General features: G+C 39.4%; 1 protein-coding gene across 1 annotated transcript in view; it reads left to right on the plus strand.

Moving 5' to 3' along the window:
- LOC136829966 (transducin-like enhancer protein 4) overlaps positions 1-17500 on the plus strand; it is a 162110-nt gene that overhangs the window by 20607 nt on the left and 124003 nt on the right. The window contains exon 3 of the mRNA XM_067089141.1: positions 7936-8030. Within this exon, the coding sequence (XP_066945242.1) occupies positions 7936-8030 (95 nt within the window). The remainder of the gene's footprint in view (positions 1-7935; positions 8031-17500) is intronic.

The raw sequence follows: 17500 nt of genomic DNA on the forward strand, positions 1-17500 counted from the left end.
AATTCAAAGCTGAACCATCGCAAGAATATCCCCCTAATGAACAGATAAGACAATTTTCGTTCAATTCCGTTCAACCGTTCTGAGCATGACTGAGGGAGAAGGGTATCTTGTAAATGAATGCCCAAATTGTCTGTGGGCAACGAATGGCCCGTTGCTATCTTGAAAAAAAAATAAATAGTCTTTTGGTTTAACCACCACCGCAGTCCCGCACACGGTTCTAAAATAAGACTGGAGAGAGAGAGAGAGAGAGAGAGAGAGAGAGAGAGAGGGAGAAAAACACATGGGACGAGGAGACAACCGCGTTAAAAGAGATTATGAAGGAATTTCTCGGTCCAGTGCCAGCACTTTTAAAAGCGACGTCGAGTAGTAGGAGGTGTGTGTGTTTGCGTGCTCTATGGGGCATGGCTTTTAGATCTCTTTTTCCTTCTTCCACTTCCCTCCTCCTCCTCCTCCTCCTCCTCCTCCTCCTCCTCCTCCTCCTCCTCCTCCTCCTCCTCCTCCTTTCCCACGTTCTTCCCCCCTCCCACAACCGTCTTCCTCAGCGAGAAGAAAAAACGGGAAGAGAAAGAAAAACCTCATGTTAACCTCTTATTTTCTCCCCTTCCCTTTCCCCTCCCTCCCCTCCCCTCCTTTCCCACAACCGTCTTCCTCAGTGGGAAGAAGAAAAAGGGGGAGAGAATGAAAAACCTCATCTCCTCTTTCCCTCCCCTCCTCCCAGAATCTTCGTCTGCAAGAAGAAAATTAATGGGAAGAGAATGAAAAACCTCATTTCCCCTTCCCCTTCCCCTTTCCCCTTCCCGCGTTCATCATCCCCTCCTCCTCCTCCTCCTCCTCCCCCCCACAACCGTCTTCCCCAGCGAGTAGGAGAATAAAAAAAGGGGGGGGAAGGGGAGGGGAGGGGGCAGAGAATGAAAAAGCCTCATGTTTGACAGTTGAGACAACAGTGAGACTCTTTCAGCATCAAGTCTAAATCCCTCTTAAGTAATCCTGAAGTCTCGTATTGTTACGCCGAGTGAGAAGAAGAAGAGGAAGAAGAAGAAGTGGCAGCCTGCGCCACTAATCGTCTTCTTCTTCTTCTTCTTCTTCTTCGTCTGTTCTGCGTTTGGATTTTTACTCTCTCTCTCTCTCTCAAACGCACACATGCACATACAATTAACGTAGTCTATTCCCGTGTCAAATTGTCTCTTTACTATAAACGTTCTCTCTCTCTCTCTCTCTCTCTCTCTCTCTCTCTCTCTCTCTCTCTCTCTCTCTCGTTTTTATGCGTCGTGCCAGGAATCAGAATATTAAGGTTGATTAACCTCTGTTCCGTTTGTCCACCGCAAAAGATACTGTCGTTCCTGGTCTTAGCTTTATAGTTTTATTTACACCTGATCTTTTCTTTCTCCTTGAACTCTCACTGACTTTAAAAGAAGGTCGATTTAGGAGAAAGTTGATTTGAAAGTAGGTCGATTAAAAATTTAGAAGCTCGGTTATGAGGAGGTCGATTTAAAATAAAGTCGATTTGTAAGAAGGTCGATTTAAAAGAAGGTCGATTTGTAACAAGGTCGATTTAAAAGACAGTCGATATAAAAGGATGTCAATTTAGAAGAAAGTCAATAAAGAGAGGGTCGATTTGTAAAAAGGTCGGTTTAAAAGAAAGTCAATTTCAAAGAAGGTCGATTTAAAATACAGTCTATATAAAAGAATGTCGATTTAAAAGAAAATCATTTTAAGAGAAGGTCGATTTAAAAGAACGTCAATTTCAAGGAAGGTCGATTTAGGAGAAAGTCGATTTAAAAAATGTCGATTTAAAGGAGAGTCGATTTGTGCAACGGTCGATTTGAAAGAATGTCGACTGAAAAGAAAGTCAATTTCAAAGAAGGTCGATCTAAAAAGAGAGTCGCTTGTAAGAAGGTCGACATAAAAAGAAGGTCGATTGCTGTCGTAGCTTACAACGCGAGAGGGATATCGACAAGACGGCCATTTTTGTTCTGACTGTTTACCTCTCGCTTTAATCTCCCAATTCTTCTAGCCGTTGTTTACCTTCAGTGTCCTGTGAGTCGGTGGATGCCTCTTCCTACGACCTCCCTTGATGCCAGAAGCATCAGCAGAGGCATTATAATATCCCGGGAGAGAGAGAGAGAGAGAGAGAGAGAGAAACAGGAACCTCTCTCTGTTTACACAGTGATGGAGTCAAATCAGTGGAGTGAATCTCATGATAGTAAGGAGGAATTCGGTGGCATTATGCAGGAACAAACAGATTAGATTTGCTCGGGAGGAGGAGGAGGAGGAGAAGTAATAGGGAAGAGGAGGAGCAAGAGGAGGAGAAGTAATAGGGAGGGGGAGGGGGAGGAGGAGGAGGAAGTCACGTTTGTTTGAGCTGGTGTCAAAAAAAAGACTGCCTAATCCGACACAAATCCTCAAACCCTTGGGGGAAAGTGGGGAGGGGATGAATCTCGGGGTGGGGGAAGGGGGAGGGGAAGAATCTCGGGGACGGGGAAGGGGGGAAGGGAATACCGGGCCAGGGTCCTTGACAGTTCCTGAAGTACAGAATCGAATGCTGAAGAAGAAGAAGAAGAAGAAGAAGAAGAAGAAGAAGAAGAAGAAGAAGAAGAAGAAGAGGAGGAGGAGGAGGAGGAGGAGGAGGATAATGAAAAAGCAAAGTAGACTTTATGTAGTATCTGGTGTACAAAATAAACAGAATTATACAACTAAAGATTATAAAATAAACAGAGTTATGTGATGTACATTCAATTCCTAGTTCCTCAGTACCATTACAAATCATTTTCTAAATTTTTTTGGATTAGAATATAAAATTTCGGCCAAAGACCAAGCGCTGGGACCTATTAGGTCAATAAGCGCTGAAAATAATGTTCAAACAATTGTTAGGAGGGGGTGGAAAGCAAGATGGAAGAAAGAGAATATGATTGGAGGTACAGTAAAATGACCTATGAGGTCATTCAGCCCTGAAAATAATATTAAAACAAATGTTAGGAGAGGACTGAGGAAAGTAAGACGGAAGAAAGAGAATATGAACAGAGGTGCAGTAAAAGGAACGAAAGGGGTTGCAGCTAGGGGCCGAAGGGACGCCACAAAGAACCTTAAGTAATGCTTACAGTGCGCCGCGTGAGATGCACTGACTGCAGTATAACCGCGGTGTCCACGGTGCTGACGTATATGTGACGAGACTCCGCATTTCCCGACACGATCTGCGTCGGGGCCATTGAACAGAGATGAAGGCATGCCAGGATACCCAGATAGATACCCTAGATACCCAGCTGCCAAGAGGAGCTGAAGAAGACCTTCGGAGAGAAGATGATATATATATATATATATATATATATATATATATATATATATATATATATATATATATATATATATATATATATATATATATATATTTAGAATCTACTGGGCACTTTTAACCAGATGGGTATGTAGATTTTTATTAAGCACAGTGCCCTCGTAACTTCGCGATGTCTTCACGTTTTGGAAACGCTTTGTCACTGCTAAACCTGGTTCCAAATCGAGAGAAAAGCAAGAAAGTTTATATATATATATATATATATATATATATATATATATATATATATATATATATATATTTGTATAACCCCCTTTATTACTCAAAAGGCTATCATCTGGATGACTGCCAAAATCTTGATGCCCTCTTGATAGACAGCGCAAAAAAAAAAAAAAATTCACAGATCTTGTAGCACACTGTCAACAGATGGTGATGATGATGATGATGTTGATGATGATAATGATGATCAAGCTGACGACAACAGCTGCTCTCCTACTGCTGAACATTTTAATATATCTCCTTTATGGGGGGCGTTCTGTTGCCCCCCCTTCTCGCCCCCCGACTCCCAACCTCAAACGAATTGGGCGGGGCGAGATAAATGTAGGCCTACGCCAGAGTCCTTATAGACCTATCTTATACATTTTTTTTAAATCTCCTTTTTTGGTGTAGACGTCGAAGTCCACTTCATGTGTTTTTTTTTTTTTTTTAATGTTGTGTGCTCTCAATAGATTGGTTTTATCACTATTGCTGTCGACAGTTTCAGTATTACAGCTTTAAGAGAAACGTGTAGTCTCTAATCTAATATATACATAATGTATATATATGTATAATATATATATATACATGTATTATAACATAGAGAGAGAGAGAGAGAGAGAGAGAGAGAGAGAGAGAGAGAGAGAGAGATGTTGGTTGGTTGGTGAACATTTTATGACAATCAGCAATTATAGTTTTATAACTAACTTTTAGTGTCTATCTGAGAGAGAGAGAGAGGTTGGCTGGTAAAAGTTTTATTGCAATCAACAACTATGGTTTTATATCTAACTTGCAGTCTCTCTCTCTCTCCCTCTCTCAAAGAGAGAGAGAGAGACGGTTCCACAACAGTCCCTAAATACCATACAATTCCCATAGCTGCCGCAGTATCCTTGTGTGATATATCCCAGCTGAATCCGATTCAAATTCAAGTGGTAAATAGACCCACTTTGTTCTTTATCTGACTCCCTTGAATAGTCGACTCTATATAAATTTCTGGCTCGTTTTGATTTTTTTTTTTTTATTTCTGACAACCAAAGTAGGCAATTCTATACATTTTAAACTGTTGCAGGTAATTCTATCTAAATTTTAAATCCATGCAGGCGACTCTATAAATTTTAAATCCATGCAGGCGACTCTATGTAAATTTTAAATAAATGCAGGCGACTCTATGTAAATTTTAAATAAATACAGGCGACTCTATGTAAATGTTAAATCAATGCAGGCGACTCTATATAAATTTCCAACCAATTCAGACGACTATATAAATTTTCAACCAATGCAGGCGACTCTATATAAATTTTCAACCAATGCAGGCGACTCTGTATAAATTTTCAACAAATGCAGGCGACTCTATATAAATTTTCAACCAATGCAGGCGACTATATAAATTTTCAACAAATGCAGGCGACTCTATATAAATTTTAAGCCAATGCAGGCGACTCTATATAAATTTTCAACCACTGCAGGCGACTTTATATAAATCTTCAACCAATACAGGCGACTTTATATAAATTTTAAACCAATGCAGGCGACTCTATATAATTTTTAAACCAATGCAGGTGGCTATATTAAATTTTGTAATCAGCACAGGCGACGTTATAAATTTAAAAGCAATGCAAGCGCCTCTATATAAATTTAAAAGCAATACAGACGACTCTATAAACCAAAGCAGGTGACTATAAATTTCTCGGTTTATTTTCTGATAAACCAATGCAGACGACTCTATAAATTTCAAGTTTATTTCTGGTTTGTTGATATTTGTTTTTTCTGACAAACCAATGCAGAGCATTTAGATATTTTTTTTTATATCCACAGCTCTACGCCTTTCAATATAAATAAAATAAAATATAAATAAAAAATTCAAGATAGATAACAAAATCAAAATAAGTCGAAAAAAATTCAAGGTAGATCAAAAGAATTCAAGATAAAAAAAAAAAATTCAAGATACATAAAAAAATTCAAGATACATAAAAAAATTCAAGATACAAAAAAAAAAATTTTTTCAAGATAAAAAAATCAAAAGTAGAAAAAAAATCGAGATAAAAAAATCAAAATAAAAAACCAAAACAAAAAAAAATTCAAGATATAAAAAAAGTAAATATATCTTGAAACCTCTCCTGAGAATTCACTTTATCACGTGTTCTCGTTTTAAGTCCACAAATACTCTTTACTTGATGTGTTTATCCGAAGCATTCCTCTCTTGTTACGACAGAACTTCAAAGCCAGAATCTCTCTCTCTCTCTCTCTCTCTCTCTCTCTCTCTCTCTCTCTCTCTCTCTCTCTCTCTCTCTCTCATCGCCGTGATATAAATACTCCCCAGGACTAAACGGCATAGCACACCTTTACCCTAAACTGCGATGTCAACGGCAGACTATGTTGCCATTGCATGTTGCAACATAAGAGAGAGAGAGAGAGAGAGAGATTTTGAAGAGGCCAAAGAGGTGAAGAAGGGGAGAGAACCAAAAACGGAACGACTAGACGAAGAAGAAGAAGAAGATGAGAGAGAGAGAGAGAGAGAGAGAGAGAGAGAGAGAGAGAGAGAGAGAGAGAGAGAGAGAGCATTTTTCCAACATACCCTACCGCCCTCTCTGCCAACAGTAACACCTCCTGTGGTATGTTGGTCTCACATAAATCACGAGAGTTGGAGTTTGCAGGTGATTTTGGGCGTGATTGACGGGGGCAGGAGGTGGGTGGGTTGCACTGAGGAGGAGGAGGAGGAGGAAGAGGAAGAAGAAGGGGAAGAAGGATTGGGGGGCGGGAGGGTGCCCTCCTCTCCGGCTAGATTAAGGAGATTTATGGGTCAGATGATGATGATGGAGGAGAGAGAGAGAGAGAGAGAGAGAGAGAGAGAGAGAGAGAGAGAGAGAGAGAGAGAGAGAGAGAGGGAAAAGGATGATGATGAGAGATAGAGAGAGACAGAGAGAGAGAGAGAGAGATGAGGAGAAAAAGAGGACGGTGAGAAAGAAAGAGAGAATGATGGTGATGATGGAGAGAGAGAGAGAGGATAATGGGGAGAGAGAGAGAGAGAGACGATGATGATGATGGATGAGAGAGAGAGAGAGAGATAGGATGATAATGGATAGACACAGAAAGAGAGGTTGATGATGGGGAGAGAGAGAGAGAAAATGATGATGATGGAGAAGAGAAAGAGAGAGAGAGATACACAAGGAACTGTTCCTTTCAACTCGCTACGGGCACAGATTAATTGTTGCTGTTAAAATCTCTCTTTTTTTCCCTTCTTGGTTGGCACGGACAGGTGGGCGCGAGAGAGCCACTGCGTTCGTTACTGTTGTCCTCAAGTTTTGGGGAAATGTACCTGGTCTAATAATAGTGAATGGTATAATTAGAACTTGATTTCTATTTTTTATTTTGTCTAATTATTTTTTATTTTTTCCAAATGGGATATCATCCACAAATCTTTTTGGTATACTTCTGGTCTTTCTTAATCACTTGGGATATCACGTTGGGATATCATATCTATCTATCTAATCTAATCTTTTGGTATATCTATATATATATATATATATATATATATATATATATATATATATATATATATATATATATATATATAATATATATATATCATTTATAACTTTCTTTTCGCCTCAATACTTTCCTACACTTTATCTGCCATCAAGCCAAGTCTGTGAATGAAAACGAACTTGACGAGAGTTGGGGAGAAAAATATTATTATATACCCCACTGAAGACACTGAACCGGCAAGAGTGCCTGGTATTATTATGGTTCAAGCATATGGTTTTACTACCCAGCTGTTTGGATGACCTGACTTGTCAAATGTCACTTGTCAAATGTCAGACCTTTATAGTGAACTGCGTTGCATAAAAGATAATCACTTAATTCAATAGTATTTTTTTTTATTATATAGCCTATATATTTATATGAATGGTATAATTTATGTATAGATGGATTTATAATGTATATGTAGATATAAGTATATGTATGTTATATGTGTAAATTATATATATATAATCGAGTAGTTACACTTACCATTAACATGTAGCCTATATTCAGTAGCCACAGTGACCTCTTAATCTTTCTGTTTTGCTCATAATATTTTCATAATATTTAGATATTATGAAAATAATATCTAAATATTATGAAAGATAAGATTCTCTAGAAAAAATTTCATCCAAAACAATACAATAAACTAACTGAAATAAAAGAGGTCATTTTGGCACTTAAATTTTTATATATTACATCAAACAAAGAGGTCATTTTGGCTCTTATTTATATGCTAATTACATTTATATTATAGACTAACATAGCATCATATAAGATTTTAGAAAAATAAGAAAAAAAAATAAGTTTATCACACAGACTTTCAAGCTTTTCTCTCTCCCCCCTTTTTCTCTTTGACCAAAAAACAGGGTCCTCAGCCCGGGCAGCCCTTCAAGTTCACCGTGTCCGAGTCCTGCGACAGGATGAAGGAGGAATTCAATTTCCTGCAAGCCCAGTACCATAAGTGAGTATCCTATTATATCGTATATATCTGATCCTTTGTTTTTGTATTTTTCTCTCGGGTTGGGAGGGGATGAGGATGAGTAGATTTTTTTTGTTGTTATTGTTGTTGTTTTTTGTTGTTGTTCTTCTCTCTCTCTCTCTCTCTCTCTCTCTCTCTCTCTCTCTCTCTCTCTCTCTCTCTTCTGTCTCCTTCTTTCCTCTTTCTCCCACATGGTTTTCTTTCGTAGCATTTCTCCCAGTCATAATTTCTCTCTCTCTCTCTCTCTCTCTCTCTCTGTTGTGTCATACTTCCATAGTTTTCTTTCGCAACATTTATCCCGGTCATAATCTCTCTCTCTCTCTCTCTCTCTCTCTCTCTCTCTCTCTCTCTCTCTCTCTCTCTCTCTCTCTGTTTTCTTTCGTAATATTTATCCCGGTCATAATTTCTCTCTCTCTCTCTCTCTCTCTCTCTCTCTCTCTCTCTCTCTCTCTCTCTCTCTCTCTCTCTCTCTGTTTTCTTTCAAATATTTATCCCAGTTAGAATTTTGCTCTCTCTCTCTCTCTCTCTCTCTCTCTCTCTCTCTCTCTCTCTCTCTCTCTCTCTCTCTCTCAGTTGCCTGGGGGAGGAGGAGGAGGAGGAGGAGGAGGAGGAAGGACCCTCCACAATTGAGGGGTAGAATCGTGGGGGATAAGGGAGTATAGGATGTGTGTGGGTAAGAAGTATCGGAGTGGGAGTGGGGTAGTGGGCAAAGTGTGGGAGTTTAAGTGTGGAGTGATTTTTTTGTTTTTGTTTTTTTGTTTATCAAAATATTGTCGTACAGCTCTTCATAAAATGGGAGATGATTCCCCCTTTCATGAACTGGAGAGAGAGAGAGAGAGAGAGAGAGAGAGAGAGAGAGAGAGAGAGAGAGAGAGAGAGAGAGAGAGAGAAGCCTACAAGCATCCCCACAGCATCCCTTACTAAGTCCAGTCTCCTCACATTTAGATGCAGTTTATCCTAACTCCTAACAGACGTAATCACTGTATCTCTACATAGGTCCTGTTCAATCACTTTTAATCTAATTCAGTCACCGCCATCAGTCACCGTCAGTCATTTCAGCCTCTGCCCAACAAATCAGTCACTGTCAGTCGTTCCATCACTGGCAGATTCGGTCACCACCTGACAGACGAATGATGGCTATAATAATCAGCCCGAATGTGTTGCCAGGGAATATTTGGAAATTCAATTATATATCTTTTTATTTCTTTGCTGAATTCATTATACATCTCTTTATATCTTTGCTGTGCTAAGTAAAAAGCTGTCATGTCCGACAGCAATTTGGTACCAATTCCGGCTACCAAACGAAATGACAGGCATCGGACCGCCGTGGAATCCCATTTACTTAGGGATTAACAAACGGTGCGGGGCGACGGTACAGGTGTCCGTTTGATTACTGCGCGCCACAGGTGCGCGATTAATGGCTATATACAGGTGTTATATTACCTCCGGTTTGGCATTTGCATGCCGGCTAGACATCTGTATGAGTTTTTTTTCTGTTTTTTCACTGACAGACGCTGGCGAGAATTTGCCTGACAATGGCTTAGTGATGTAGTCGAAACCGGTCAGGATTTACAATCCTATTTAATTTTTCTCGTGGTTGTAAGGTGTGTAAATCACGCGTCAAAGTGACTTTTATCATACCTACACACACAAACACATACATACATATATACATACATACATACACAAACCTGCGTTTATTTCAAGAGAGTTAAGTATATGGCGGCACTATTTTTTTTAATTAGGACGAGTCGAGAGAGAGAGAAAGAGAGAGAATTAAAAGCGGGATTAGGGGAAGGGGTGTGGCCGTCCCCCCCGACCCCCGCCGCTCCCCAATCTCCGCGGGAGCTCATTATATGCAAATAGAGCGCGAGCGAGCTCACGAATGCGTGTCAATTAGCGCTCTCTCCGAAAATTTATTTCAATTGGTCGCTATACTAATTAATAGCCATTTCGCAAACTGGAAAATCGCGCCCTCATAATCCAATTATGATTTCATCCCTTCGCTGTGAGCCCCGCTTTTGGGATAACCCCCCCTCTACCCCTACACCTTCCCTACCCCCTACACCTCCCCTACCCCCTACACCTCCCCTCCCCTACACCTTCCCCTCTCCCCTTCCCATCTACACACTCACCAACCCCTACTCTTCTCCTACCCTTCCCCTACACCTTCCCCTACCCATCCTCCTCCTCCCCCTTCCCTTCTGCACACTCATCAACCTCTACTCCTCTCCCTCCTTCCCCTACCCCCTTCCCCTGCCCCTTCTCCTCCTCCTATCCCCCTTCCCTTTCCCATCTGCACACTCACCAACCCCTACTCCTCTCCTTCCCCTACTCCCTACATTTCACCTACCCACCCCTACTCCTCTCCTACCCCTCCCCTCCCCTTCCCTTCCCCTTCCCCTATCAGCGTATAATAATGATGTAATTACTCTGATTTACCGACGCTGTCCAAATTACTATCAATTTGCCGAATGGCCGAATTTATTTTTGCGTTTATTTGTTATATAGTTATTTGATTTTTATTTTTATTATTTTTTTTATTTACGCGATGCTGGTTTATTGTTAGGGCTTTTCGATAAACAGCCGGATGATGATGATGATAATGACTGGCGGGGAGTTGGGGGAAGGGATTACATTCGATACTAGTTGAATTCAAAGCTCAAACGTGATAGATCAGTTGGTTGGCGACTGTTAATTATTATGGCGTGATTGTGAATGTGTCGTAATTATATACGTATCTATACATATTATATACCGTATATATATATATATATATATATATATATATATATATATATATATATATATATATATATATATATATATATATCTATTAGCAGTTTGTATAATATTCTATTCAGCGAATTGTGTTATTCATGTGAAAGGAACGGTCCATTTTTATTCCGGATTTCTATGTTTTTATTATTATTATTATTATTATTTTTATTATTTTTTTTGTCTTTTACAGCAGGAATTGTATATCATATCATTCAAGGCAAAAGGGCTCTCTCTTTGTCGTTACCGATATTGGATTTTGGGCGTTTATGATGGCCCACCCACCCCCCAAAAAAGAGATAAAAAACTAAAAAAAGTCAGTCACCCCAACAAAATAAGAAATGGAAAGGTCACCTCCAAAAAGTGAGTCATGCCACCCTAAAAATGAAAAAGTCATCCCCAAAAATGAAAGTCATGCCCTAAAAATGAAAAAGACACCCCCAGAAATGAAAAAGTCATGCCCCAAAAAACGAAAAAGTCGTGCCCCCCAAAAATGAAAAAGCCATGCCCCAAAAATTAAAAAGTCACCCCAAAAATGAAAGTCACCTCCCAAAAAAAAAGATGAAAAAGTCGACCCCAAAAAATGAAAAAAGTCATCCCCCCCATAAAAGATAAACCAACATACAGGGTGAAGTGAATGTGTGTACACGTAATCATTAATAATTTATAGACGGAAATATTTACAGTAATGTACAAATATATATAGGCTGTAATACATAGATGTTACAGCAATATTGGTATCACTTATAAGGGAGTACAGTGTAAATAACATCACCTGCAAGGGGGTACAGTGTAAATAACATCACTTGCAAGGGGTACAGTGTAAATAACATCACTTGCAAGGGGTACAGTGTAAATAAGAGTCACATTATTCGTCTGGTATTGTACAGGTATAACATTTATGCAGATTTGCCATTAAAGTACACACAGTCACAAGCACGCACGCGCGTGCATGCTCTCTCTCTCTCTCTCTCTCTCTCTCTCTCTCTCTCTCTCTCTCTCTCTCTCTCTCTCTGCAACAATACCCGTACACATTGTTACCCATTGTTCCGACTGTCTGCGCTATTGTTCGTTATTGTCCCGTATGTGCGATATTTACAAAAGCTCCGGTGGCTATTGTTACGGCCTTTTTTTATTCTCTCTCTCTCTCTCTCTCTCTCTCTCTCTCTCTCTCTCTCTCTCTCTCTCTCTCTTTTATGTGCATTCGCGTTTTGATGCCTCTGGTGCATATTGTTTGTTTTCTTTTTGTTGGTACAGCCTTTTAATTCTGGCTGTCCTTCTCTCTCTCTCTCTCTCTCTCTCTCTCTCTCTCTCTCTCTCTCTCTCTCTCAATATGTGCATTCGCGCTTTGATGCCTCTGTTGTATATTGTTTGTTTGTTGTTAGAGAGAGAGAGAGAGAGTCTATCTATAAATTATTTTAGCTGTTTGTACATATTTTCATTCCGTGATCATTTCACAGGTGTTTGTAATTTTGCCTTATTTTTTTCGAATTCACTGAAACATTTGAAGATCAACTGTGTGTTAGTTTTGTCTGTTCATTTTTTTAATTTGTATGTTCCTGTTTGTGTGTGTGTGTGTGTGTGACATTTGAGGATTACTTTTGTGTAAGTTTTTTGTTATAATTTTTCATTATTCATTTGTTATTTGTTTGTATGCTGTTTTGCCATTAAAAATTTGTCGTTTTCCTCTGTTTTCCTTTTGTCACTCATTATATCATTATCATTTTCACATTTGCTTATTTTAACAACTTTGTGTGTTTGTGTTTTTTTTTTTTCCATTATGCATCTGAAAAAGTTTTTTTTTTTTTTTTACATTATTCATTAGTTATTTCCATCTTAAAATTCTCTCTTCTGTCACACACGCTATAACCAGTTATTTGCTCTGCAAATGAATAACATCCTATAACAAATTTAGAACAAATAAAAATAAACATTTAACAACTTCTAGGGTGAAATTCTTTTAGGCCAGTAAGTGATCTCCGTGCAACACATTTGATAAATGTATCACAGTTTGTAATTATGCATGTAAAACGCAAGGCAATAGATATTATTTTAGTTGTCAATTCATAATTCCCTTTTAATTCCTTGCGCGAATTCGTTTCAAAATTGATACTGAGAGAGAGAACAAAGCGTCTGTCAGAGAGAGAGAGAGAGAGAGAGAGAGAGAGAGAGAGAGAGAGAGAGAGAGAGAGTGCGTTTAAGAGAGAGAGAGAGAGAGAGTGTGTGCGTTTAAGAGAGAGAGAGAGAGAGAGAGAGAGAGAAGTGTGTGTGTGTGAGAGAAAGAAAGAAAGAGAGAGAGAGTGCGCGTGTGTGTGTGTGATAGAGAGAGAGAGAGGAGAGAGAGTTTGTGTGTGTGTTTGAGAGAGAGAGAGAGAGAGAGAGAGAGAGAGAGAGAGAGAGAGAGTTTGTGTGTGTTTGTGTGTGAGAGAGAGAGAGAGAGAGAGCGTGCGTGCGTGCGTGCGTGTGTCTTGTGTCTGGTCGGCGGCGCATGTACTGACCCGCCCATCATAATGCAACTTACATCTACACACACACACACACACATATAAATATAAATATACATAAACCGTCTGCTGTGGAAAAACGCATTCCATTTATATTTGGGTTGTTAGAATGCATCATGGGCCGTCCAATTAAGCTACGCCAGTGTCAACTACGGCGAGAAAATTGGGTTCGGCCGAAATGGGGAACAGAAATAGTTTTCACAATTTATTTTTACATTTCAATTGACGGCTTTCCAGAGAGAGAGAGAGAGAGAGAGAGAGAGAGAGAGAGAGAGAGAGAGAGAGAGTTACGGAATGACGTGTCAATTAAGTCAGTTCTCATAAAGTGGCATATTTTTTTTTCCTCTTTTATTTGGGCAGGGAAAGGGAAAGAATGGCAGAGAGAGAGAGAGAGAGAGAGAGAGAGAGAGAGAGAGAGAGAGAGAGAGAGAGAGGTCATGGAGGAAAAATTATAGAAAGGAAGGATGAGGAAAAGAGAGGGATCACGGAGGATAAGAGAGAGAGAGAGAGAATAACGAACACAAAAAGAGGAAGATCTGCAGTCAACATGACCCCCACATTTCAAGGCCAGCAGTCAACATAAACCCCACATACCAAGACCAGCAGTCAACGTAACCCCACATATCAAGACCAGCAGTCAACATAACCCCACAATTCAAGACCAGCAGTCTACATAACCCCACATATCAGTACCAGCAGTCAACGTAACCCCACATTTCAAGACCAGCAGTCAGCATAACCCCACAATTCAAGACTAGCAGTCAACATAAACCCCACAATTCAAAAGCAGCAGTCAACATAACCCCACAATTCAAGGCCAGCGAGGCTTTTGATCTATTCTCCTGTACCTTCCGTGATGGAATACCTGTATTTTCGAATACCACAGAACGTCTCATTTCTACCAGGTCACTGGGTACCATGAGGCTAATCTCTCTCTCTCTCTCTCTCTCTCTCTCTCTCTCGATAACCACTACCGTTTTTACCACATTTCTTGCAAGTAGTGACCACACCATTGATTTACTTGTAAAGTTTTGTTTTTATGTCTAACTCTTCGCGTTTGTTTTCTTGATTTGTAGGTATGCCAGCTCTCTCTCTCTCTCTCTCTCTCTCTCTCTCTCTCTCTCTCTCTCTCTCTCTCTCTCTCACCATTTCGTTTATTAGGACCAAAATATTAAGGCGATCCTTTTCGTTAACATCTTTCCCCATCTTCCATACCTCCTTTCTCAGGGCCCCTCATCCCACCTCTCTCTCTCTCTCTCTCTCTCTCTCTCTCTCTCTCTCTCTCTCTCTCTCTCCTTCTCCTTTCGGAGTGGCGTGTCGCATCTTCTCGGGGCGTCTTGTCGGCCGAGGTATCAGCATAATACAATGCAAATTGCCAGTTAGGTCTAAACGGGCGTGGAGGAACCCGACGCTCTCGGCCACCATAACTCTGTCATTATCTTTGGCTTCCCCCAGGCCATTATCTCTCACCTAACCCCTTGCTATTAACCCTCTATAGATGTTACTCCTCTCCTACCACCTCTACTACTACCACTACTAGTAGTGGTGGTGGTGGTGGTGGTGGTGGTAGTGATACTACTATTACTTCTGTTCAGCCTCTGGTCGATGCTGTTCCTTGCCTTGACTCCACAGGGTCTTGTGAAGTTCTGTCTTCTGTGTACTTGTGGGAGCTTGGTGTTCTCTCTCTCTCTCTCTCTCTCTCTCTCTCTCTCTCTCTCTCTCTCTCTCAGATGGTAGTTCTCAGGTGGATCCTGGATCTGTTTGTTTGTTTGTGTGTATATGTTTCATTTGCACCTGGTCCTTTTTTTGTATCCAGATTGAGTCAGTTGTCAGTTTATTTGGTCAACGCTTATCTAAGAGATCCTCCTCTCTCTCTCTCTCTCTCTCTCTCTCTCTCTCTCTCTCTCTCTCTCTCTCCATCGTCGCCTTTTCCAGCTAACACACACATACACGCACACACACACTCTTCACTGACATTAGAGCTGTTATTACGGTCATTAATTATGGTCATGTGAACCTCGTGTGATAAGATGGGGAACAACCTCTCCTCCTCCTCCTCCTCCTCCTCCTCCTCCTCCTCCTCCTCCTCCTCCTCCTCCTCCTCCTCCTCTTTCCTACCTGTCCGGAGTTGAGATTGAAATCTTCCGAAGTTGGACCGAGGAAGGAGGGAGAGAGAGAGAGAGAGAGAGAGAGAGAGAGAGAGAGAGAGAGAGAGAGAGAGAGACCTTCGAAGAACAAGGGGAGAAGGCAGAGGAGTAAGAAAAACCGATGATGAAAACTGGGACGAAGCGAAAGGGGGAGATAGCAAAAGGAAAAAAAAGAAAACATAGTCCCTCTTTTGAATTTTCTTTTTGATGGAAGAGAATAACGAGGAATAAATACTAAAGAAAAGAAGAAATACGAAGAATACATATTAAAGAAAAGAAGAAATACGGAGAATAAATATTAAACAAAAGAAATATGAAGAATAAATATTAAACAAAAGAAGAAATACGTGGAATAAATATTAAAGAAAAGAAGAAATACAAGGAATAAATATTAAAGAAAAGAAGAAATAAGAATACATATTGAAGACAATTTAAAAAAAAAAAGGCTGAATCTCTTTCATGGAATCTCGGGCGCTGTAATAGCTAAAAAAAAAAAAAAAAAAAAAAAACAGCCAAAATTGACGTGAACCAAAGCTATCATTAGAGCAGGAGGATGTGTTGAACCATCCCCCTTGGGGCCAATTCCCCAAAATCATTACAATCATCTCTTTGTAACAGAACAGAAGAACCGTGTCATTTTTGTACTCTCGTTTCGAGTATGAAGTTTTTTTTTTTTATTACGCTTTGTTCTCACCTCCAGGGTTCTGTTTTTTTTTAAGGTGAAACTGTCATAATCGAGTCTTGGCTTTTTTTTTTCTTTCAAAGCTTTATACCGTGTGTTTTTCACATCACAATTATGCGCTTGCTTGTTTCATTGCCATTTGTTTCCATCCGTTTCATGACGCGCTTAATTCTGGGAGTGTTTTTTTTTTTATGTGCGTCTGTAATATGAAAAGGAAGTTAAGCACCGTGATTTTTACCTTGGTTTTTTTATATTTTTTCATTTCCTTCATTATTATTTTAAGAGTTTTTTTTTTTTATTTATTTCCTTCATTATTATTCCTTTTGAAATTCTGTTTTTTTTTATTTTTTTTATTCAGGGATTGTTTTTTTTAATACGCATCCATAACATGTAAAGGAAGTTAAGCACCGTGATTTTTAACTTGGTTTTTTTATATTTTTTTATTTCCTTCATTATTATTCCTTTGGAATTTATTGTTTTCTTTATTTATTTCATTATTATTCCGTACATCCTCCAGGGAAATATTTCTCGTCTGTATTTGGTGATGGTCCATAACCTCTCTCTCTCTCTCTCTCTCTCTCTCTCTCTCTCTCTCTCTCTCTCTCTCTCTCTCTCTCTCTCTCAGGGGTAATTAAGAATCTGATTAAGGGACATCCCGGTAATTAACGCCAATTAGGAAGAGATCTTTCTAACGACCCGGAAGTCGGGACTACTCCACATGAAAGGAATAATGATGATAGTGATAATGATGATGATGATGTTGATGATGATGATATAAGAAGGAAATCATTATTTGAAGTATTCAGATGTATTTGTGCGTCATTTTTTTAAGGACTTTTTTTTTGTCTTAGCATTGATGTGATTTTATTTATTTATTTTTTTGTACTTTTTTTTATTTATCTTAGCATTGATGTGAGAGGAGAAAATATTATAAATGTTTTGAGAGTTTTCCTCGATAACCAATCAAGAAAGAAGTGAGAGAGAGAGAGAGAGAGAGAGAGAGAGAGAGAGAGAGAGAGAGAGAGAGAGATATTTAAAATATTCAGCGAGGTGTTCTCTATTACTAATAAAGAACATTTGAGAAACGGAGAGAGAGAGAGAGAAGAAGAAGAAATTTAAAATATTCATATTCGAAAAGTTGTTCTCTATCACTAATAAAAGAATATTTGAGAAACGGAGAGAGAGAGAGAGAGAGAGAGAGAGAGAGAGAGAGAGAGAGAGAGAGAGAGAGAGAGAGAAAATGGGGGGGAAAAACTAACAGGTCTTGAAGCTGGTGTGTTGACTTTTTCCTTCTGTTTACTTTTACCTTTGTTTTGGTTTTTACGTGTTTGTTTTCGTTTC

The sequence above is a fragment of the Macrobrachium rosenbergii genome, chromosome 45 (assembly GCF_040412425.1).
Source record: "Macrobrachium rosenbergii isolate ZJJX-2024 chromosome 45, ASM4041242v1, whole genome shotgun sequence".
Lineage (NCBI taxonomy): Eukaryota > Metazoa > Arthropoda > Malacostraca > Decapoda > Palaemonidae > Macrobrachium > Macrobrachium rosenbergii.